General features: G+C 47.5%; 3 protein-coding genes across 3 annotated transcripts; 1 reads left to right on the top strand and 2 right to left on the bottom strand.

Annotated features, from left to right (window-relative positions):
- Window positions 1–11,819: 11,819 nt before the first annotated feature.
- HD556DRAFT_1211104 (P-loop containing nucleoside triphosphate hydrolase protein) lies at window positions 11,820–14,358 on the bottom strand (the record flags this gene model as incomplete). The annotated part of the gene is made up of 7 exons (XM_041296572.1): window positions 11,820–12,101; window positions 12,297–12,548; window positions 12,603–12,818; window positions 12,884–13,419; window positions 13,475–13,692; window positions 13,829–13,944; window positions 13,999–14,358. Coding segments are annotated over 7 exons (1,980 nt in total), but the record flags the coding sequence as incomplete, so codon positions are not given.
- Window positions 14,359–17,262: 2,904 nt separating this feature from the next.
- HD556DRAFT_1425280 (kinase-like domain-containing protein) lies at window positions 17,263–18,157 on the top strand (the record flags this gene model as incomplete). Its single annotated transcript, XM_041304606.1, has 5 exons — window positions 17,263–17,330; window positions 17,530–17,694; window positions 17,743–17,773; window positions 17,827–17,864; window positions 17,918–18,157. Coding segments are annotated over 4 exons (474 nt in total), but the record flags the coding sequence as incomplete, so codon positions are not given.
- Window positions 18,158–19,628: 1,471 nt separating this feature from the next.
- Window positions 19,629–21,439, bottom strand: HD556DRAFT_1522144 (D123-domain-containing protein; the record flags this gene model as incomplete). The annotated part of the gene is made up of 7 exons (XM_041309182.1): window positions 19,629–19,840; window positions 19,920–19,943; window positions 20,000–20,128; window positions 20,184–20,427; window positions 20,475–20,625; window positions 20,680–20,845; window positions 21,379–21,439. The coding sequence occupies 7 exons, from the start codon at window positions 21,437–21,439 to the stop codon at window positions 19,629–19,631; spliced, it is 987 nt and encodes a 328-aa protein (XP_041152396.1).
- Window positions 21,440–23,385: the final 1,946 nt, after the last annotated feature.

The raw sequence follows: 23,385 nt of genomic DNA, 5'->3' as shown, positions 1-23,385 counted from the left end.
TGGGCGTTCCCTCGGACAGAATCTTGACTTCATTTTGCTTGATCTTCGCTGTCTCTTATTTCGTAGTCTTTGCTTGTGGTGGCGCTCGTCTGGGGTGATGCGTCGGGCGAGGACAGAGTCTCGTTTTGACTCGACTTCGCTTTGCTTTATTTTTGCTATTTCTGATGATTTTATCGCTTGACTTTCCTTGATTTCGTAGTCTCCCTTCGTGGTGTTGCGTCGGGCGAGGACAGAGTCTCGTTTTGACTCCACTTCATTTTGCTCTATCTACGTGATTTTTTGTGATCTATCCCTTGACTTTCCTTGATTTCGTAGTCTCCCTTGTGGTGTTGCGTCGGGCGAGGACAGAACCTCGTTTCGACTTGACTTCATTTTGATTGATTTTTCTTATTTTTTGTGATTTGATCCCTTGACTTCCCTCGAATATTCTGGCTGTGGTCTTGCTCTGCCGTGGCTTTGACTGATTTCGTAGTCTCCCTCCTGGTGATGCCAAGAAACGAGACACCGAGACAATACGTTCCTGCTGACCGAAGCTGGCTAACTAAACCGAGACGGTTCTAACAAAGCCGAGACGGTTCTAACCGGGGGGGCGGTGTTTTTCTGTCCTGTAGTCTTTGCTTTAGTTTTTGCCTTTTTGCTGTTTTGCTTGATCGTAGTCTGATGTCTTCTGGTATGGACCGCTGTAGTCTATTGGATCGTGTTGATTTTTCATAGATGGTCGTAGTCTGGGCGTATGGTTTCATGTTATTCCGCTTCGGTTGTATTCCTTATAGTGGCGCTCGTCTGGGGTGATTCGTCGGGCGAGGACAGAGTCTCCTTTTGACTCGACTTCATTTTCCTGTATTTTTGCGATTTCTGGTCATTTTATCCCTAGACTTTCATCATCCATCTGAAACTACTCGCCTATTACCAGATGATATTCATAGGTCCTACGAAATTCATATGCGCACAGAGACTCGGTGATAGTGAGCTTCAGCCAAAGAAGTTTGCGTTCATCGGAAGGACTGGAATCCAATACTAGGTGCGTGGTGATGCATCGGTGGAGGATGGAATTTTGTTTTCTCATCGCTCGACTTTCCTTGATTATTGCTGTTTTTTCATCCTGGCATCGCTCATCATTTTTCATCAATAATCGCATTAGCATGCGCGCATGCTGTTCGTAGATGACTTGGAACTAAAAATCTCGTTTCCTGTAGATGGACTATCCTCGACTCGGACCGCTTCTTTGTTTTTTTCATGGAAAATACTGTTAGCGTGCGCGTACGCTATTATCTCCCCGATAGTGACTTTTGATCATGTTCCTTCGTCATGGATGGTTCCCCTTGATGGGTCGCGACCCTCCATTTAGCTAGGAGGGGTGTCATGACTTTCGGATCGAACACTGTGCGACTGTTGCCACTGTTGTGTCTGACGCGACGTAGGCTTGGTTACCACAGACACTGACGCGACAGCGCGACAATACTGACGCGACGTAGGCTTAGTTACCACAGACACTGACGCGACAGCGCGACAATACTGACGCGACGTAGGCTTAGTTACCACAGACACTGACGCGACATAGGCTTAGTTCCTACAGACACTGACGCGACAGCGCGACAATACTGACGCGACATAGGCTTAGTTCCTACTGATACTGACGCGACTGCGCGACTGATGTCAACGCGACGTCGCGCGGTAGTAAGCCCCATACTACTCGTGACATATATTTAGGTAAACCAATGTCGCGCCAAATGTCGCGCAGTTTCCATAGTGAATGTCCCAATGTCGTATGGTCCTATGGTCGTGCGGTGTCTGTAGTCAGCGAGCGTATTCATCTTGCAGAATGAGATGGTGGTGCGTGCTGTCGTGATCCTTATCTTTTCTTTCAGAAATGATGTTAATGCGCGCGTATGCTATTATCTCTGTTTTCGTGACTATCGTGATTCTTATTCTTTCTTTCTGAATCGTCGTTAATGCGCGTGTATGCTATTATCTCTGTTTTGGTGATGATCGTGATTCTTATTTTTCTTTGTGAATCTTTGCTAGCATACGTGCGTGTTATTATCGTCTTTCTTGATGTCGTGGTCCGACTCGTGTTCCCTCGATTTTCCTTGTCGCATCTCTTGATTGTTGCTGTCGTAGTCTTGCGTGTCGTATCGTGTCCTGCGGTATTGCATCTCATCGTATCGCTTCTGTTGTTAAGATACGAGACACCGAGACAATACGTTCCTGCTGACCGAAGCTAGTTAACCAAGCCGAGTCGGTTCTAACAAGCCGAGACAGTCCTAACCGGGGGGGCGGTGGTTTTCCGTCCTGTCGTATTTCCTTTACTTTTGCTGTTTTGCCTTCTATCGTAGTCTGGCTGCGCGTCCGTCTAGTCTCTCCTTGATTTTGCTTATTTTTGTATCGTAGTCTGGCTGTGCGTCCTTCTGGTCTTTCCTTGACTTTGCTTGATTTTTGCTGTTTTATTTCCTATCGTAGTCTGGCCGTGCGTCCGTCTATTCTTTCCTTGACTTTGCTTGTTTATTTCCTATCGTAGTCTGGCTGTGCGTCCGTCTAGTCTTTCCCTTTCCTTGACTTTGCTTGATTTTTGCTGTTTTATTTCCTATCGTAGTCTGGCTTTGCGTCTGTCTCATATTTCCTTGATTTTGCTTGTTTTCTTGTTTTATTGCTGTCGTAGTCTCGGTCATCGTGGTCCTTCTCTGGGGCGATGCTTCGGAGTGATGCGAAATTTCATTTCTAGTAGCCTTGGATGGGTGGGCGGATCGCATCTGGTATCTTCTTGACTGAATTTAGTTTGTGCTGAAATTCCTGTTTTTTTGACATTAGCGCATGCGTATGATGATTCTCTTGTCATGACCTTTGATGAGAGATGATCTCGTTCGTAGTCTATCGGATCGTGTTGATTTTTCCTTGACGGTCGTGGTCTGGGCGTTCCCCTCGGACAGAATCTTGACTTCATTTTGCTTGATCTTCGCTGTCTCTTATTTCGTAGTCTTTGCTTGTGGTGGCGCTCGTCTGGGGTGATGCGTCGGGCGAGGACAGAGTCTCGTTTTGACTCGACTTCGCTTTGCTTTATTTTTGCTATTTCTGATGATTTTATCGCTTGACTTTCCTTGATTTCGTAGTCTCCCTTCGTGGTGTTGCGTCGGGCGAGGACAGAGTCTCGTTTTGACTCCACTTCATTTTGCTCTATCTACGTGATTTTTTGTGATCTATCCCTTGACTTTCCTTGATTTCGTAGTCTCCCTTGTGGTGTTGCGTCGGGCGAGGACAGAACCTCGTTTCGACTTGACTTCATTTTGATTGATTTTTCTTATTTTTGTGATTTGATCCCTTGACTTCCCTCGAATATTCTGGCTGTGGTCTTGCTCTGCCGTGGCTTTGACTGATTTCGTAGTCTCCCTCCTGGTGATGCCAAGAAACGAGACACCGAGACAATACGTTCCTGCTGACCGAAGCTGGCTAACTAAACGAGACGGTTCTAACAAAGCCGAGACGGTTCTAACCGGGGGGGCGGTGTTTTTCTGTCCTGTAGTCTTTGCTTTAGTTTTGCCTTTTTGCTGTTTTGCTTGATCGTAGTCTGATGTCTTCTGGTATGGACCGCTGTAGTCTATTGGATCGTGTTGATTTTTCATAGATGGTCGTAGTCTGGGCGTATGGTTTCATGTTATTCGCTTCGGTTGTATTCCTTATAGTGGCGCTCGTCTGGGGTGATTCGTCGGGCGAGGACAGAGTCTCCTTTTGACTCGACTTCATTTTCCTGTATTTTTGCGATTTCTGGTCATTTTATCCCTAGACTTTCATCATCCATCTGAAACTACTCGCCTATTACCAGATGATATTCATAGGTCCTACGAAATCATATGCGCACAGAGACTCGGTGATAGTGAGCTTCAGCCAAAGAAGTTTGCGTTCATCGGAAGGACTGGAATCCAATACTAGGTGCGTGGTGATGCATCGGTGGAGGATGGAATTTTGTTTTCTCATCGCTCGACTTTCCTTGATTATTGCTGTTTTTTCATCCTGGCATCGCTCATCATTTTTCATCAATAATCGCATTAGCATGCGCGCATGCTGTTCGTAGATGACTTGGAACTAAAAATCTCGTTTCCTGTAGATGGACTATCCTCGACTCGGACCGCTTCTTTGTTTTTTCATGGAAAATACTGTTAGCGTGCGCGTACGCTATTATCTCCCCGATAGTGACTTTTGATCATGTTCCTTCGTCATGGATGGTTCCCCTTGATGGGTCGCGACCCTCCATTTAGCTAGGAGGGGTGTCATGACTTTCGGATCGAACACTGTGCGACTGTTGCCACTGTTGTGTCTGACGCGACGTAGGCTTGGTTACCACAGACACTGACGCGACAGCGCGACAATACTGACGCGACGTAGGCTTAGTTACCACAGACACTGACGCGACAGCGCGACAATACTGACGCGACGTAGGCTTAGTTACCACAGACACTGACGCGACATAGGCTTAGTTCCTACAGACACTGACGCGACAGCGCGACAATACTGACGCGACATAGGCTTAGTTCCTACTGATACTGACGCGACTGCGCGACTGATGTCAACGCGACGTCGCGCGGTAGTAAGCCCCATACTACTCGTGACATATATTTAGGTAAACCAATGTCGCGCCAAATGTCGCGCAGTTTCCATAGTGAATGTCCCAATGTCGTATGGTCCTATGGTCGTGCGGTGTCTGTAGTCAGCGAGCGTATTCATCTTGCAGAATGAGATGGTGGTGCGTGCTGTCGTGATCCTTATCTTTTCTTTCAGAAATGATGTTAATGCGCGCGTATGCTATTATCTCTGTTTTCGTGACTATCGTGATTCTTATTCTTTCTTTCTGAATCGTCGTTAATGCGCGTGTATGCTATTATCTCTGTTTTGGTGATGATCGTGATTCTTATTTTTCTTTGTGAATCTTTGCTAGCATACGTGCGTGTTATTATCGTCTTTCTTGATGTCGTGGTCCGACTCGTGTTCCCTCGATTTTCCTTGTCGCATCTCTTGATTGTTGCTGTCGTAGTCTTGCGTGTCGTATCGTGTCCTGCGGTATTGCATCTCATCGTATCGCTTCTGTTGTTAAGATACGAGACACCGAGACAATACGTTCCTGCTGACCGAAGCTAGTTAACCAAGCCGAGTCGGTTCTAACAAAGCCGAGACAGTCCTAACCGGGGGGGCGGTGGTTTTCCGTCCTGTCGTATTTCCTTTACTTTTGCTGTTTTGCCTTCTATCGTAGTCTGGCTGCGCGTCCGTCTAGTCTCTCCTTGATTTTGCTTATTTTTGTATCGTAGTCTGGCTGTGCGTCCTTCTGGTCTTTCCTTGACTTTGCTTGATTTTTGCTGTTTTATTTCCTATCGTAGTCTGGCCGTGCGTCCGTCTATTCTTTCCTTGACTTTGCTTGTTTATTTCCTATCGTAGTCTGGCTGTGCGTCCGTCTAGTCTTTCCCTTTCCTTGACTTTGCTTGATTTTTGCTGTTTTATTTCCTATCGTAGTCTGGCTTTGCGTCTGTCTCATATTTCCTTGATTTTGCTTGTTTTCTTGTTTTATTGCTGTCGTAGTCTCGGTCATCGTGGTCCTTCTCTGGGGCGATGCTTCGGAGTGATGCGAAATTTCATTTCTAGTAGCCTTGGATGGGTGGGCGGATCGCATCTGGTATCTTCTTGACTGAATTTAGTTTGTGCTGAAATTCCTGTTTTTTGACATTAGCGCATGCGTATGATGATTCTCTTGTCATGACCTTTGATGAGAGATGATCTCGTTCGTAGTCTATCGGATCGTGTTGATTTTTCCTTGACGGTCGTGGTCTGGGCGTTCCCCTCGGACAGAATCTTGACTTCATTTTGCTTGATCTTCGCTGTCTCTTATTTCGTAGTCTTTGCTTGTGGTGGCGCTCGTCTGGGGTGATGCGTCGGGCGAGGACAGAGTCTCGTTTTGACTCGACTTCGCTTTGCTTTATTTTTGCTATTTCTGATGATTTTATCGCTTGACTTTCCTTGATTTCGTAGTCTCCCTTCGTGGTGTTGCGTCGGGCGAGGACAGAGTCTCGTTTTGACTCCACTTCATTTTGCTCTATCTACGTGATTTTTTGTGATCTATCCCTTGACTTTCCTTGATTTCGTAGTCTCCCTTGTGGTGTTGCGTCGGGCGAGGACAGAACCTCGTTTCGACTTGACTTCATTTTGATTGATTTTTCTTATTTTTTGTGATTTGATCCCTTGACTTCCCTCGAATATTCTGGCTGTGGTCTTGCTCTGCCGTGGCTTTGACTGATTTCGTAGTCTCCCTCCTGGTGATGCCAAGAAACGAGACACCGAGACAATACGTTCCTGCTGACCGAAGCTGGCTAACTAAACCGAGACGGTTCTAACAAAGCCGAGACGGTTCTAACCGGGGGGGCGGTGTTTTTCTGTCCTGTAGTCTTTGCTTTAGTTTTTGCCTTTTTGCTGTTTTGCTTGATCGTAGTCTGATGTCTTCTGGTATGGACCGCTGTAGTCTATTGGATCGTGTTGATTTTTCATAGATGGTCGTAGTCTGGGCGTATGGTTTCATGTTATTCGCTTCGGTTGTATTCCTTATAGTGGCGCTCGTCTGGGGTGATTCGTCGGGCGAGGACAGAGTCTCCTTTTGACTCGACTTCATTTTCCTGTATTTTTGCGATTTCTGGTCATTTTATCCCTAGACTTTCATCATCCATCTGAAACTACTCGCCTATTACCAGATGATATTCATAGGTCCTACGAAATCATATGCGCACAGAGACTCGGTGATAGTGAGCTTCAGCCAAAGAAGTTTGCGTTCATCGGAAGGACTGGAATCCAATACTAGGTGCGTGGTGATGCATCGGTGGAGGATGGAATTTTGTTTTCTCATCGCTCGACTTTCCTTGATTATTGCTGTTTTTTCATCCTGGCATCGCTCATCATTTTTCATCAATAATCGCATTAGCATGCGCGCATGCTGTTCGTAGATGACTTGGAACTAAAAATCTCGTTTCCTGTAGATGGACTATCCTCGACTCGGACCGCTTCTTTGTTTTTTTCATGGAAAATACTGTTAGCGTGCGCGTACGCTATTATCTCCCCGATAGTGACTTTTGATCATGTTCCTTCGTCATGGATGGTTCCCCTTGATGGGTCGCGACCCTCCATTTAGCTAGGAGGGGTGTCATGACTTTCGGATCGAACACTGTGCGACTGTTGCCACTGTTGTGTCTGACGCGACGTAGGCTTGGTTACCACAGACACTGACGCGACAGCGCGACAATACTGACGCGACGTAGGCTTAGTTACCACAGACACTGACGCGACAGCGCGACAATACTGACGCGACGTAGGCTTAGTTACCACAGACACTGACGCGACATAGGCTTAGTTCCTACAGACACTGACGCGACAGCGCGACAATACTGACGCGACATAGGCTTAGTTCCTACTGATACTGACGCGACTGCGCGACTGATGTCAACGCGACGTCGCGCGGTAGTAAGCCCCATACTACTCGTGACATATATTTAGGTAAACCAATGTCGCGCCAAATGTCGCGCAGTTTCCATAGTGAATGTCCCAATGTCGTATGGTCCTATGGTCGTGCGGTGTCTGTAGTCAGCGAGCGTATTCATCTTGCAGAATGAGATGGTGGTGCGTGCTGTCGTGATCCTTATCTTTTCTTTCAGAAATGATGTTAATGCGCGCGTATGCTATTATCTCTGTTTTCGTGACTATCGTGATTCTTATTCTTTCTTTCTGAATCGTCGTTAATGCGCGTGTATGCTATTATCTCTGTTTTGGTGATGATCGTGATTCTTATTTTTCTTTGTGAATCTTTGCTAGCATACGTGCGTGTTATTATCGTCTTTCTTGATGTCGTGGTCCGACTCGTGTTCCCTCGATTTTCCTTGTCGCATCTCTTGATTGTTGCTGTCGTAGTCTTGCGTGTCGTATCGTGTCCTGCGGTATTGCATCTCATCGTATCGCTTCTGTTGTTAAGATACGAGACACCGAGACAATACGTTCCTGCTGACCGAAGCTAGTTAACCAAGCCGAGTCGGTTCTAACAAAGCCGAGACAGTCCTAACCGGGGGGGCGGTGGTTTTCCGTCCTGTCGTATTTCCTTTACTTTTGCTGTTTTGCCTTCTATCGTAGTCTGGCTGCGCGTCCGTCTAGTCTCTCCTTGATTTTGCTTATTTTTGTATCGTAGTCTGGCTGTGCGTCCTTCTGGTCTTTCCTTGACTTTGCTTGATTTTTGCTGTTTTATTTCCTATCGTAGTCTGGCCGTGCGTCCGTCTATTCTTTCCTTGACTTTGCTTGTTTATTTCCTATCGTAGTCTGGCTGTGCGTCCGTCTAGTCTTTCCCTTTCCTTGACTTTGCTTGATTTTTGCTGTTTTATTTCCTATCGTAGTCTGGCTTTGCGTCTGTCTCATATTTCCTTGATTTTGCTTGTTTTCTTGTTTTATTGCTGTCGTAGTCTCGGTCATCGTGGTCCTTCTCTGGGGCGATGCTTCGGAGTGATGCGAAATTTCATTTCTAGTAGCCTTGGATGGGTGGGCGGATCGCATCTGGTATCTTCTTGACTGAATTTAGTTTGTGCTGAAATTCCTGTTTTTTTGACATTAGCGCATGCGTATGATGATTCTCTTGTCATGACCTTTGATGAGAGATGATCTCGTTCGTAGTCTATCGGATCGTGTTGATTTTTCCTTGACGGTCGTGGTCTGGGCGTTCCCCTCGGACAGAATCTTGACTTCATTTTGCTTGATCTTCGCTGTCTCTTATTTCGTAGTCTTTGCTTGTGGTGGCGCTCGTCTGGGGTGATGCGTCGGGCGAGGACAGAGTCTCGTTTTGACTCGACTTCGCTTTGCTTTATTTTTGCTATTTCTGATGATTTTATCGCTTGACTTTCCTTGATTTCGTAGTCTCCCTTCGTGGTGTTGCGTCGGGCGAGGACAGAGTCTCGTTTTGACTCCACTTCATTTTGCTCTATCTACGTGATTTTTTGTGATCTATCCCTTGACTTTCCTTGATTTCGTAGTCTCCCTTGTGGTGTTGCGTCGGGCGAGGACAGAACCTCGTTTCGACTTGACTTCATTTTGATTGATTTTTCTTATTTTTTGTGATTTGATCCCTTGACTTCCCTCGAATATTCTGGCTGTGGTCTTGCTCTGCCGTGGCTTTGACTGATTTCGTAGTCTCCCTCCTGGTGATGCCAAGAAACGAGACACCGAGACAATACGTTCCTGCTGACCGAAGCTGGCTAACTAAACCGAGACGGTTCTAACAAAGCCGAGACGGTTCTAACCGGGGGGGCGGTGTTTTTCTGTCCTGTAGTCTTTGCTTTAGTTTTTGCCTTTTTGCTGTTTTGCTTGATCGTAGTCTGATGTCTTCTGGTATGGACCGCTGTAGTCTATTGGATCGTGTTGATTTTTCATAGATGGTCGTAGTCTGGGCGTATGGTTTCATGTTATTCGCTTCGGTTGTATTCCTTATAGTGGCGCTCGTCTGGGGTGATTCGTCGGGCGAGGACAGAGTCTCCTTTTGACTCGACTTCATTTTCCTGTATTTTTGCGATTTCTGGTCATTTTATCCCTAGACTTTCATCATCCATCTGAAACTACTCGCCTATTACCAGATGATATTCATAGGTCCTACGAAATCATATGCGCACAGAGACTCGGTGATAGTGAGCTTCAGCCAAAGAAGTTTGCGTTCATCGGAAGGACTGGAATCCAATACTAGGTGCGTGGTGATGCATCGGTGGAGGATGGAATTTTGTTTTCTCATCGCTCGACTTTCCTTGATTATTGCTGTTTTTTCATCCTGGCATCGCTCATCATTTTTCATCAATAATCGCATTAGCATGCGCGCATGCTGTTCGTAGATGACTTGGAACTAAAAATCTCGTTTCCTGTAGATGGACTATCCTCGACTCGGACCGCTTCTTTGTTTTTTTCATGGAAAATACTGTTAGCGTGCGCGTACGCTATTATCTCCCCGATAGTGACTTTTGATCATGTTCCTTCGTCATGGATGGTTCCCCTTGATGGGTCGCGACCCTCCATTTAGCTAGGAGGGGTGTCATGACTTTCGGATCGAACACTGTGCGACTGTTGCCACTGTTGTGTCTGACGCGACGTAGGCTTGGTTACCACAGACACTGACGCGACAGCGCGACAATACTGACGCGACGTAGGCTTAGTTACCACAGACACTGACGCGACAGCGCGACAATACTGACGCGACGTAGGCTTAGTTACCACAGACACTGACGCGACATAGGCTTAGTTCCTACAGACACTGACGCGACAGCGCGACAATACTGACGCGACATAGGCTTAGTTCCTACTGATACTGACGCGACTGCGCGACTGATGTCAACGCGACGTCGCGCGGTAGTAAGCCCCATACTACTCGTGACATATATTTAGTCTCCCTCCTGGTGATGCCAAGAAACGAGACACCGAGACAATACGTTCCTGCTGACCGAAGCTGGCTAACTAAACCGAGACGGTTCTAACAAAGCCGAGACGGTTCTAACCGGGGGGGCGGTGTTTTTCTGTCCTGTAGTCTTTGCTTTAGTTTTTGCCTTTTTGCTGTTTTGCTTGATCGTAGTCTGATGTCTTCTGGTATGGACCGCTGTAGTCTATTGGATCGTGTTGATTTTTCATAGATGGTCGTAGTCTGGGCGTATGGTTTCATGTTATTCGCTTCGGTTGTATTCCTTATAGTGGCGCTCGTCTGGGGTGATTCGTCGGGCGAGGACAGAGTCTCCTTTTGACTCGACTTCATTTTCCTGTATTTTTGCGATTTCTGGTCATTTTATCCCTAGACTTTCATCATCCATCTGAAACTACTCGCCTATTACCAGATGATATTCATAGGTCCTACGAAATCATATGCGCACAGAGACTCGGTGATAGTGAGCTTCAGCCAAAGAAGTTTGCGTTCATCGGAAGGACTGGAATCCAATACTAGGTGCGTGGTGATGCATCGGTGGAGGATGGAATTTTGTTTTCTCATCGCTCGACTTTCCTTGATTATTGCTGTTTTTTCATCCTGGCATCGCTCATCATTTTTCATCAATAATCGCATTAGCATGCGCGCATGCTGTTCGTAGATGACTTGGAACTAAAAATCTCGTTTCCTGTAGATGGACTATCCTCGACTCGGACCGCTTCTTTGTTTTTTTCATGGAAAATACTGTTAGCGTGCGCGTACGCTATTATCTCCCCGATAGTGACTTTTGATCATGTTCCTTCGTCATGGATGGTTCCCCTTGATGGGTCGCGACCCTCCATTTAGCTAGGAGGGGTGTCATGACTTTCGGATCGAACACTGTGCGACTGTTGCCACTGTTGTGTCTGACGCGACGTAGGCTTGGTTACCACAGACACTGACGCGACAGCGCGACAATACTGACGCGACGTAGGCTTAGTTACCACAGACACTGACGCGACAGCGCGACAATACTGACGCGACGTAGGCTTAGTTACCACAGACACTGACGCGACATAGGCTTAGTTCCTACAGACACTGACGCGACAGCGCGACAATACTGACGCGACATAGGCTTAGTTCCTACTGATACTGACGCGACTGCGCGACTGATGTCAACGCGACGTCGCGCGGTAGTAAGCCCCATACTACTCGTGACATATATTTAGGAATTTCGGTTTTGTCCATGAGTGCCCCTCAGTTGGGTTCATATGCGGGTGAAGGATGGACCGCCTAAATTCAACATAGAAATTCTGTACACATTGCTCAGATGACAGCCCAATGACACGTCTGGAAAAATTGTCCTCACCTTGCTCATCCCTACAATGGGACAGTCATCGATATATCCCCGTGCAATATTCCTCAAATTCTCCATCTCCCAGTCAAGCAGCTTTATTTTTAAGCTATGGTCATGATAGGGAGGGAGGCCCAGGATCTTACTGCCCGTACTGTCAGTGGAATCTAGGGTACGAAGGATGACAGCAGGGGAGAACCACTCTCTCATACGCCCCATCCATTGTTTCATCGCAGGTAGGTATTCTTCTTGAGCAGCCTCCGGATTATGGCTGCCGACAAAAACGCCTCGCAGCATTGATCCATCAACTCCCGCCTCTCTCTGTGCCTTACGGTCCCTTCTCTGAGCCGCTGCCAATTCTCGGTTCATCTTCTTGAGCTGTGCAGTATCCTTGAATTGCGGAAGCCCTAGCAGCTGACCCATAATCCAAAGGTCCTGGCGTCCATCAAATTCAATATTGGCCGCAGAGTCAGTAACATCCGTTGATTGATGGCGTCTAGGCTGGCTTACCGTGGGTTTTGTGGTGACCGGTGTTGCAGTCATTGCAACCATTAAGTGAGATCTCTCCTGAAGCCCTCGAGCTGCTATGTGTACTTTATTGTATTTCCTTGCGCAGTGAGCTTCATCGAAAAACGTCACGTTATATCCACGACCGAAGAGGGTACTTGGGGCAGTTCGTTCAAAGCGAGGGCTAGCTACCGGCTGCCCGTAACTGTCCCTCTCGCCATCGATGAATACGGTGACTGCATCATCATGCGCTGCCTACCCCACATAAGTTATTTTGTTTTCTGACAACAGACCTCAGAAGTCACTTACATTTGTCGTGGCCAAAATGATGCGCCGTATCGAAGGCTGCTGGCATTTACTCCAAGCCATTGTCCACCACTGTGAACGTGCGGTATATTTGCCCGCGTAAGGAAGAACGTCAAACGTCGCTCGCCTTAGATACCGCTGTATTTCGCTCATCCACTGATGTTGTAGGTTAGGAGGACTCATGATGACGGTTGGTAAGTCTGGAATGTTGCCACCTGTCTTCTGGTGGCAACGTTGTGCTGTGGGGCATCCGTCAGCGCATGCAGCTGTGCGGGAAGCCCGACAGATTGCTTACAAAATTTGCCAGGAAACTTCCCGTGTTTCCTGTAATGCTCCTTGTAGTGTGCAAGGCACGCAATCAAACCAACAGCCTGCATGGTTTTTCCAACCCCAACGCCATCCATCAGCATCACCGGCTTACCGTCCAAAAACCTGTCAATTAGCCTCAGGATGCCAACTAGCTGGTGCCACCGAGGCGTCAAGCTCTGTGCCAGACTCGTCGGATCATCAAGCCATCGCTGACCTTCTTCACTCCACGGGTCAATGGCGGCGTCAGGGTCAGATCGCGTCTGGAAAAAAGGTAGTCTCTTCTCCGGCAGGCCTAGGTATTCCCAAAGATCATCCTCGCTGCACTTGTCATATTCCTCTACTCCACTCTTCCAGTCACTCACATCCATATTCTCTGTGAAGTCTACCACAACCTCATCGCCATCAAGCGGCACCATTGCAGCAAGTGTGGTCTCGATCAGAAGTTCGAGCTCCTTGACTTCTCGTTCAGTGGCCAGCTTGTCAAGCGCATCCCGTAGAGATTTAGGAAGCCCTAAACAATCACCGTTAGTCATCGTGTAGATGTCAGTCAGATACTGGTCACGAACGTGCTATTAATTCTGCTTTGGCGGGATCTTTCTTGGCAGCAGCCAGCATCGCATTCACCTGTTCACGACGCGCATCAAGGTTCTTACTCGTCTCCTGGTCTTTGAACACGCTAAGAAGGGTGAACAAGGTCTCCAATTTCTTCATGTAGGTGCGGATGCTGGCCATCGTGGGTTTTGCATTTGCGGCCGTGATGACTGCCCGAAGGTTAGCTCCCGCTCTAACTCACCAACCTGCGCAGCTTACCTAGCCATTGGTCTTCAACCTCCCTAGTCTTCTTGTCGATGCTGTTAGCCTGTCTTTTGATCGTCTTCCGATATCTACCCCACGTCGATACCAGCACTGTACTGACAAACGTCATGATGGGCGCTATAAGGAAGGATCCGTCGGTGAATGCATCGTCACCAAACAACACATCAGCCAGCTTGATGGAGACGATCTGTTTCACCTGCGCAGCTTCCATCGTCGGAAACTAAGTACATGGCTATATCATATTATGAGAAAGATAGATCGGAACATGACTTACATCATCTGCAGTCCTGCAATTCAACCTGGCCATGACATTGTGCGGCGCGCAACCGCTGTCTTCAAAGATGTCATTGACCAATTTGTTGATATTCCATTTGGCCCACGAAGTCTTAACCCAGGTGTTCCATAAACAACGACCTTCATGGTCATTATCTTGTCGTTTTAGACCGTAGTGTTCAGCAGGTTCCTCAGCCATTTTGCAGTTGTTGATGAAAGCTTCAACTGCCTGAGCCTTGCCCACGGTCCATCCAGTAACATCATGATATTTGGCCAGAGCAGTTGCATCATCGCCATGGTCGTACGCCCAAGGTTCGCTAAGAACGTGTGTCACAGACTGCCATACCGGATTGGACCATGGCAGCGTTGGATTGGCGATCCAGAGTTGGATCAGAGCAAGAGGGTATGGAATGGTTGGCATGACTAGATCTTTGGGATACTAGTAGGCTCGCCCTCCTTTATATTCAACGAGGCTGCCAGGACGAAAATTTTGGAACTTGCCTTATGACAGTTTCCCTCGCCACAAGCCCAGCGAGTGCCGACTCGGGTATCGATCGTCATCGCTAAGCGCTAGCGTGTGGAAAAGACGGATTACTACCATATCATAGAGGGCCCTTACGGTAACTTCGTGACCCACCACTACTTGGTGATTTTCAACTACAGACCTCAATTTTGCACCACTCACTTAGCTACTTCACTGAGTGCATTCGTTGAACATGTTCTTCTTATACCCTATTCCAAGTGACACGAACTAATTTTATAAAGAAATGATGGAGGTCGTATATTCTGCGTGACACACAAGTGTCTACCGACACTAGCAACTCCGGTTTTGTAGTGTCGTCGGGAACAGTTCCAAAAACTGTTTGTGTTCCAATTCAACTTCTGTGGAGACATCATGATTGAGGGAGCCACATTTGTATAGCGACGAGTGATCATATTTTGGCGAGTGCGGTCCATAGTCAAGAATCTGAGTGCTTGCTTATATGCTGCATGGACAGCAGCAGCAGGGCGAGTAAGGCGCGATATAGCAGCACGAAGGCCTATAGCTGACACACGGAGTAACGGTTCGACGTCCCCATGCTTTATGGAAAAACGACTTAGTCGACAGAAAATCAGTCTCTTCGTGCGAATATTCCGCCAAACGGTCGCAGGGTCTACCGGAAGATCAAGAATGGACAGGTTAAGGATCGCTGTGCTGATAGAAATGTAGCAATGACTCAAGCGAGCCGCCATCATGTCTGGTGGCTGGCGGTCAGTTGCGAACCGTATGAGGTTGGGGCGCAGAAACAGATGCACAGCTGCTTTCAGGGGCTCGTGCTTGGAATGTTCCAGGACAGACAACGTTGTCATGGGGAAGGCGTTGCTGCTGACTGGACATACAAGCATGGCTTGCCAGTTAAGATCGAAGCGAAGCGGAATGCAACATCAGGCTGTTGAACGATTAGATAAGAAATGCGATAGTGACCACCGATTCACTTACGGATAAAATGCATTGGTACATGAATGCCGAAAATTATTGAGCAAAGGAGACCATCCGGCATCTCAGCTCGCTCTGTGTCATCGATGAATATTGGACCGATCGAGTTGGAAGTTATCGAGTGTATTGGGTGAGGTGACATTCGCACAGTTATCATTTCCCATGATATTCACTGCAGGGATCGACTGCAATGGGCTGCCATCCAGCCGAAGCAAAAGAATGGCCCATCTTCTTCGGCAGTCCAGGCAGTATCGCAAGAGGAGTTGCGGGCACCAAGAAACGCGAGACTGGAGAGTGAGGACATAGAAATAGATGAACAGCGATCACAAAAGCTATAGGAGAGGAATGTTTTGTCTGGTAGAGACCTAGAGTCCGCGGAAAGCGCCGGTTTAGAGTCTGGAAACCTTACGCAATCAATGTTCGTGGGTTTTTGTTTCCTTAGTGAGTGGTTGTGCTTCGCTGCGTCTCACATGCTTCTGCATAAACAACATGACCGAACCATAAGACTTGTTCATTGCAGGATGGAGACTATCCTGTTACTCGTGGCGGGTTCAAGGAGATATGGAAATGCACCTTTCACATCGATCGGACATCGATCAAAGTTTGTTTGCTGTCTTTTGTCTGTTTATCTGTCTAAAATTTGATTTGGCAGGTCGCAGTGAACGCAATGCAAATAATGTACTACAGTGATGTTTATTTTGAACAAAGAAAGACAAACGCAATCCAGGCGAGTGTCTTACCGAAGGACTCAGTCTATTACTTACACCACGGGCACCACTTCGTAGAGGATAAATCGTGAACTCAGGAATTGTGCTGCCCTCAACCATGCAAATATTGTACCCATCTATGGTTATACGCATGGCTTCGGCCTATTTCCAGCGATAGTCACACCTTGGGCAGAAAACGGTAACCTGTTCAACTATCTGGAGCGTGAGGGTGCGGCTCTTACTCTTGTCAGACGATTCCAGTTGGCAAGTCTTCTCTTGATGTATTTTGGGTAGACCACAGAACTAATTGAAACACTTAGCTAAAAGACATCATAGCTGGTCTGCAATATCGTATGTGACAGATACTGTCAGTGCCCGCCCGAGCTCTAACCATTCCTCATAGTTCACGCCAACTGTGTCATCCATGGAAACCTCAGTGGGGTAAGTTCGATCTTCTCGATAGCTCCATTTTATTTAGACGCGAGCTCCAGCCCAATGTGCTCGTCCGTGATGATGGCACTGCGTGCATTGCCGACTTTGGTCTTTCCTTGATGTATTCAAAGGTCATAAGCGTCACTGAAGCTTCCTGGACTTCCACCCTCAAAGGAAACGTGCGATGGATGGGTCCTGAGCTATTACTAGAGAAGGAGGATGGATCTCCAACTCGTCCGAGCGAGCAGAGCGACATCTATTCGTTCGGCGGTATCATGTTGCTGGTACGTCTGGGGTAATCCCTACCTTTGGTTGATATTACTAGTTTTGCCTTTAGGTCTTCACCAACAAAATTCCTTATCATCACCTCCGGCGTGACGTCATGATCTTCCTCCACTTATCTAGGTCTGAAACGCCCTCCCGAACTCATTATCCTGAGCTCCCTGAAAAGTATTGGCCATTTATCGAGCGATGTTGGTCTAGTGATCCTCGGGATCGTGGATCATCCATCGACGGAGGAAGTTGATATAATGATCAGGAACGAATTTGACTCACTGTCGAGATCTGAGATGTATCCTATTACTCATGGCGACCCCCATCAGACAGGACTCCAAGACCTCTCAAAGTATATCTCCAAGGTTGGGAACGACCCTCTTGCTCGTGGTGGGTTCGCAGACATTTGGAAATGCACCTACTACGTTGATCGCGTACCAGTCCAAGTTCGTTTCACAGTGTTGTTTGTCCATCAGTTCAAAATTGATAATTGGGCAGGTCGCGGTGAAAGTATTGCAGGTATGCGCTAATGATAAATTTGGGCCGGCAAGGACGAAAAAGACCAAGGTGAGTTTCTTGACGAAGGACTTCATCTATTACTTATGGACTGCCAGCTCGTAGAGGATAATGCATGAACTCAGAATATCTGCCGAACATCAACCATGCGAACATCGTACCCATTTATGGTTACACGTATGGCTTCGGCCCATTTCCAGCGATAGTTAGTCGTTGGGCAGAAAGGGGCAACCTGTCGGATTATTTGAAACGTGAGGATGCGGCTCTTACTCTCCTTAGAAAATTCCAGATCGTAAGTCTCTTGTATTTCATGCAGACCACAAACTGATGGCAATCTCAGCTGAGGGATATTATAACTGGCCTGCAATATCGTACGTGCTAGTTATTCTCAGTGCTAGACTTGGAATAGTAACATTCCTCACAGTTCATGCTAACAATGTCATCCATGGTGACTTCACCGAGGTAAGTTCGACCCCCTCCCAATAACTTTGATTTGATCGAGATATGATCTCTAGCCTAACGTGCTGATATATGCTGATGGCACCGCGTGTGTTGCCGACTTTGGTCTTTCCTTGATGTATTCGGATGTCATAAGCATCTCTCAGGCTCCCTGGACTTCCACCCTCAGTGGCAATGTACGATGGATGGCTTTTGAGCTGCTTGGAGAGCGAGAGGACGGAACTCCAGTGAGGCCAAGCAAGCAGAGCGACGTCTTTTCGTTCGGCGGTATCATGTTGCAGGTACGCCCGGAATAGTCTCAACTTGATGATGTCATGAGCTCTGCCTCTAGGTCCTCACCAACAAAATCCTTTATCATCACATCCGGCATGACTACATGGTCGTCCTGTACGTATCTAGGTCGGAAAGGCCCTCCCGAACTCATTATCCTGAGCTCCTTGAAAAGTATTGGCCATTTATTGAGCAATGTTGGTCTACTGATCCTCAGGACCGTCCATCGACGGAGGAAGTTAATGTGATGATCAGGAATGAAATTGACTCGCTGTCCAGAATTAGTTGATTCTCGCACTTGTCTTGTATCCGAACATCTGCTTTACAGTCCAGCCAGATAGATGAACCTAGGCATCTGTATACGGTTCACTCCAAGATTTCGCTAACTTGTACTGTATTCATTCAGTACTAAGTGCTACCAACTTGCACTATATTACCTAACATACCTTATTACCGTTGTATAAGGCGGCCAGTCATTAGCCCGCGTAACTGTAATCATTATCAGGGTGAATATGTGGAGTTAAAGCACAAGATCTCAAACCATAGGCATTCCAAAGACTATACATAGCAGAGTGTGGTACCTGGACGTTGAGAAGGACGGCAATTTTTTAGGGGACAACAAAAATGATGTTATTATGTCATGGGGATCACCGAGGAGCAGCCCTAAGTTGCGGCCACTATACATAGCTGAGCGCTAAGCCACTTGAGGAGCAGAGATACTGTTGTGTCCCACCGTGACAAGCTTCGACCTATCACGGAAGTTCAGTGTGATTACACGGGGATCAAATATATCAAAACTTTGAATTATGGAGTGATGGAAGTACCCTCACCTCCACATAACGTCCGAGATATGTCCTCGCCGAATGCAAATTTGTCGCACCGCTACGGATGTATTGTTTTTTACGACTCAAGCTTCGGAAACGCCATGGTACTGGTACAAGGGCTCCACTTAAGTCATTTTAACTCGATGATAAATGAAAACGCTAACCAGTAGACCCCTCGTGGTCCGATAATTATGAAATTACTAGTAGTGGCAGATCTGGCAGCTACTGACACTGATACATCAGCACGCAACTGGCACCCATGACAGCTGTCTTACCACGAGTAGACAGGGGCGAAGGAGCTCTTTCCGCTGAGCTTCGCAATTGGCTGGGGTTTGGAGTATGATTGATGCGCAGGACACGGCTGAGCTCCTCGGTGTCGCAATGTGCTAATCGAAATCCATGGTCGTTAAATGAATTTTAATGTCGTTCAAAGCAGCGCAAGTTCTAACTCGAAGACTGAAGAGTCAACCAAGCGGTGTTTGAAAGTTTACTGTGCACCTAAGTCAGTATACTGGGTCTGGTGTATATTATAAGGCATTGTTTAGTTCATCGAGGATGAAGGTAACAACTGAATGTAGAGGTGACTGGATGATACGAAGCTCAGGTCTGATAAAAGATCTCCGTACGTGAATAGGACAAACCCGTTCGATCTTTCAAAAGAAGACCATGTCTATTAGTCGTCGTCATTCAAGGACTGCTGAATCTCATTCTTCCACAAATCTGAGAAGTCGTTGATGTCCCGACCGCTACTCAACGCGAGGGCTTCCATTGGCAACATGTTGTGTTGGTAAGCTGGTGCGTTGCGCGATGCGAGCGGATGTAAAGGCGAGTCGATGATACGGAGCTTGGGTGTGCTTGACCCCTGCGTGAAGACCGACAAGAGCTCTTCGTACGTGAATAGCAGGGGATCCGTTCGGGGTGCGTATGGGTTGAAGTATAGGATCATGTCCCCGAGACAGATCACGTGTCATCAACACGTCGAAGACGTCTTCAGAAGTGTGATGAGTGCGCGGACTAGTACGACAAAAACAATGTGACACATACAGTCTTGCTGTCCATGCCATTCAGACTTGATCTTGTCCCCCCAAAAACGCTGAAGCGTTTCTAAGATCTTGTTTTGTGTTTGCGGCTCGTTCATGAAGTCATAGAAATTCGTACCGCGTTGTGATATCCCTGTACGAGCGTCGTTCGTGGCTTGCTGGAACAATAATCAGAAAACAGGACGTACCTATGAGACGGCCTTCACGAACGAAACACCTGAACTCGCGACTCCGGTCTATAGGATACCATTTCCTCAAGACAAGCTCGAGTTGGTACGATGGCGGATTCAAGGAATCGCATTGGCATCCCTCGAAGACCGCGTCGATACTTAGATCGTGTGATATGAAGTCCGAGGATTTGAGTAGGATGTAGACGTCTGATGGAGATGTGCATTTGAGAGGCGAGGATGGTGGTAGCACCCATGATGCGTCCTGTGTTCGATGTGAAACGGGGATCGATGTCGATGGAACGAGCTGACCTTTGGTGAAGAAAAATTGAGCTTGGGGAAAATGGCGCCGTATTCTTTGATAATTTGTCTTATCCGCTCATCTAGATCGGGGAAGGAGAAGGATTGCCCAACTGCAGCGTCGTCCTCATCCTCTTGGTCCGAAGGAGAGCTTTCTGCGGGACTGGAAGTGGGAAGTGAGTACGACTAAAACAGATGGTGATTGTAGCCAACTGACACGTTTTCTGAACCTTCTGGTACGAAAATGCCGTCCGAGTCGAGGTACTCCTTGAATGCTTGACTCAAGGGACGGATGATGGTGCTTTTGATGCTAATGGAGGAAAATGTCGGATACCATGATGAAAATTGGAAGGAAAGTAGATAATCTGGTGTTTGTAGAGGGGCTGTTGGCGTGGCAGACTTTGAGAACTTCGCTCAGTAACCCGTTGACTGCATCAGCATCCGTTTCAAATCCCCGTTTTGCGAACCGCAAGAGCAAAGCGATGGCAAGATGGAGCTGCGTTACGCTTCGATCCGGATGATCAGTTGCACGCAACTCGAGGACCCCTTGAAAATGAGAGATAGGGATGTCGAGGTCGTGCACAACATACACAGGTCAAGTTCCCTCGGAGTCAGAGCGTGGCGGTCCTGGTTCCATTGTTTATCGGGTCGTGCGGGGGACCTGTATGTGTTATTAAGTCGGTGAGCTCCTGGTTAGCTGTGTCCTGTTTGTGACTGAAGTACCATTAAAAGGCGGTCAGCTAGCTTGAGGCAGTATGCGGGTGATACTGCACTTCCGGGAGGCAAGGTGGAGCCCCAAGATATTACTACTGAGGATACTGCGGTACCCATATGGAATTCCTTTGTCAATCTTGGTCTGACTTGTCTGTTTGCAGTGACTCCGTGAGTGTGTCGCCGGTGTCTTGCGCCGACTGACACAGTTGTCTAGGGTTGTGGTGCTCATTCTCGACAACACTATGCAAGTATATTGAATTCATGTTGGGGGTGTCATTAGATGTTATAACTTTCTTGGGTCATAGCCTAGTCTCAACGAGTCGGAGGTGACCTCGATATTCTCATGACCGCTCGCTTCCTTCCTCGCATGATCTTTCCCTTTCCACCCATACCGTATTCCAGATCCTTCGATACCCTACCACACGACGGCAGAGTGGGAATGGAGCGGAGGCGGTTGAATCCGCATGCATAGTTTCCTCACCGGACGCGAAGCAGACGGCGTGAAACCTGTGTTTGGGCTTACTGCGTGCGCTTATAAAACATCACCCCCACAAATATTTACACTGATCTTAGGAGCATGTTGATCTACGTTGCTATCTGGGGGTACAGACGTGCTCCAGACTTTGAGTTGCAGCCGCAAAACGCGCCTACGCAGGCTCAGCAGATCGCTTGCGCGCTCCTCACGCCTTCGAATCCACTGCGGCTGGCGTGCGAAGGCGAGGGCATTGATGGCTGAGTCTATCCTGCATACACCACAGGATCTGAACTCTGGGCCTGATATGGTTGAGTGGGACAAGAGCGGTAGAGAAAGGGAGAACACAGGGCGCCAAATTGGCCAAAATGCATCAGCAAAAGTGGCTGACAAGGCCTCGGCAAATACCGTAAGCCTGGCGTAGAGTTCCAATATGGCTACATGCCTTACAGGCGCCATGTCAGGCATTGCAAGGCTCTGATTGGTAATCTTATAGCTGCTTAGCGCTTAACATCGTCACTCACCCATGTAGGATTGCATGCGAAAATTATCAATCCAATTAATGCAACACATTTCTTCTCTTACACTGCTGAAAGACAAGTCCTTCCAATGCATTCTCCTATACCGCTGCACAAGCTGATCCACCCTCCGCCTCGTTAATTTCGACTCCAGAGTCTGACCTTGACTCATCCAAGGACAGAGACGATGTCCATCTCACTGGCACCAATTCTCAATGTAAATCTGCAGATGGAAGTTGGGCTAATATTAATGATTTGACCATCAGTGACTCTGAGCGCACGGGAGGTGCTGCAGGCCCCACCAGGCGGAGGACGCTGCGTTACAGTTCCTCACCTTCCCCTCCCAAACGAACGGGCTCAGCATTCATGGTAATGTCGAAGCACCTTCAACGCGCATCTCTCCGCGTCGTCAGGCCACGCCTTGGACAATTCAATTCGCATACCGGATGAAGACTTCGACGATGGCAAGTATTCTCCCACACAAGATAACAAGGAGCCTCGAAGAACAATGGAACGAACGACAAGTGTTCCTTACCAGAAAGCTAACTCCCTTACGAAGGCGCACTCTCAATTTCTTAGAGTCCTCCAGCACCTTTCGTCTTCGCCTCTATGGCTTCCTTTCTCATCTGTATGCCTCTTCTAGGTTTCTCCCGCCCGACAATATTATCCTTGCAGATGGACGACCTCTGATACTTTGTTTAATAATCTTTACTGCCTGCGTATTGATATCTCAAGCGTCTCACTCGATCCTTCTTCCCTCGGATTAGTCTATGCCAAATATGCGTTTCTGGATTTCTGCTAGATCCTGAAGTTCCAATATCAGCTTTATTTGCATCATCAATAACGTCGACATTGAGGGTAGGTCCTTCCGCATCCGGTTCCTTGTCACGCGGACTCTCCTTAAGGCCCTTCTATGATCGTATATCGTGGCCTTTCAAACTTTCTGAGGCTACCCCGTCATGTTCGATGCCTGACATAGTAGTTGGTCCAAGCAGTTTGCCTCATGACGCTTCGCGTCAAGAAAAACAGATCATAGTAGATGAGCCTTCTCCTGAAAGAAAACTCATTTCTCGCTACAGCATTTCACAGCTCCCTTCATCAATAGCATTCCCCTTCGAACTCGAACTCAGCCTTACACTGCCATTCCGATTAAACATCGATAACGCACAGCGACAAGGTGTATCGTGATATGTCATACTTGTGCCAAAGTTGGGGAAGA

This window comes from Suillus plorans, assembly GCF_016647745.1.
Source record: "Suillus plorans strain S12 chromosome Unknown HD556scaffold_125, whole genome shotgun sequence".
Lineage (NCBI taxonomy): Eukaryota > Fungi > Basidiomycota > Agaricomycetes > Boletales > Suillaceae > Suillus > Suillus plorans.
The sequence above is the reverse complement of the archived record's forward strand: the minus strand, read 5'-3'. Positions and strand labels throughout refer to the sequence as shown.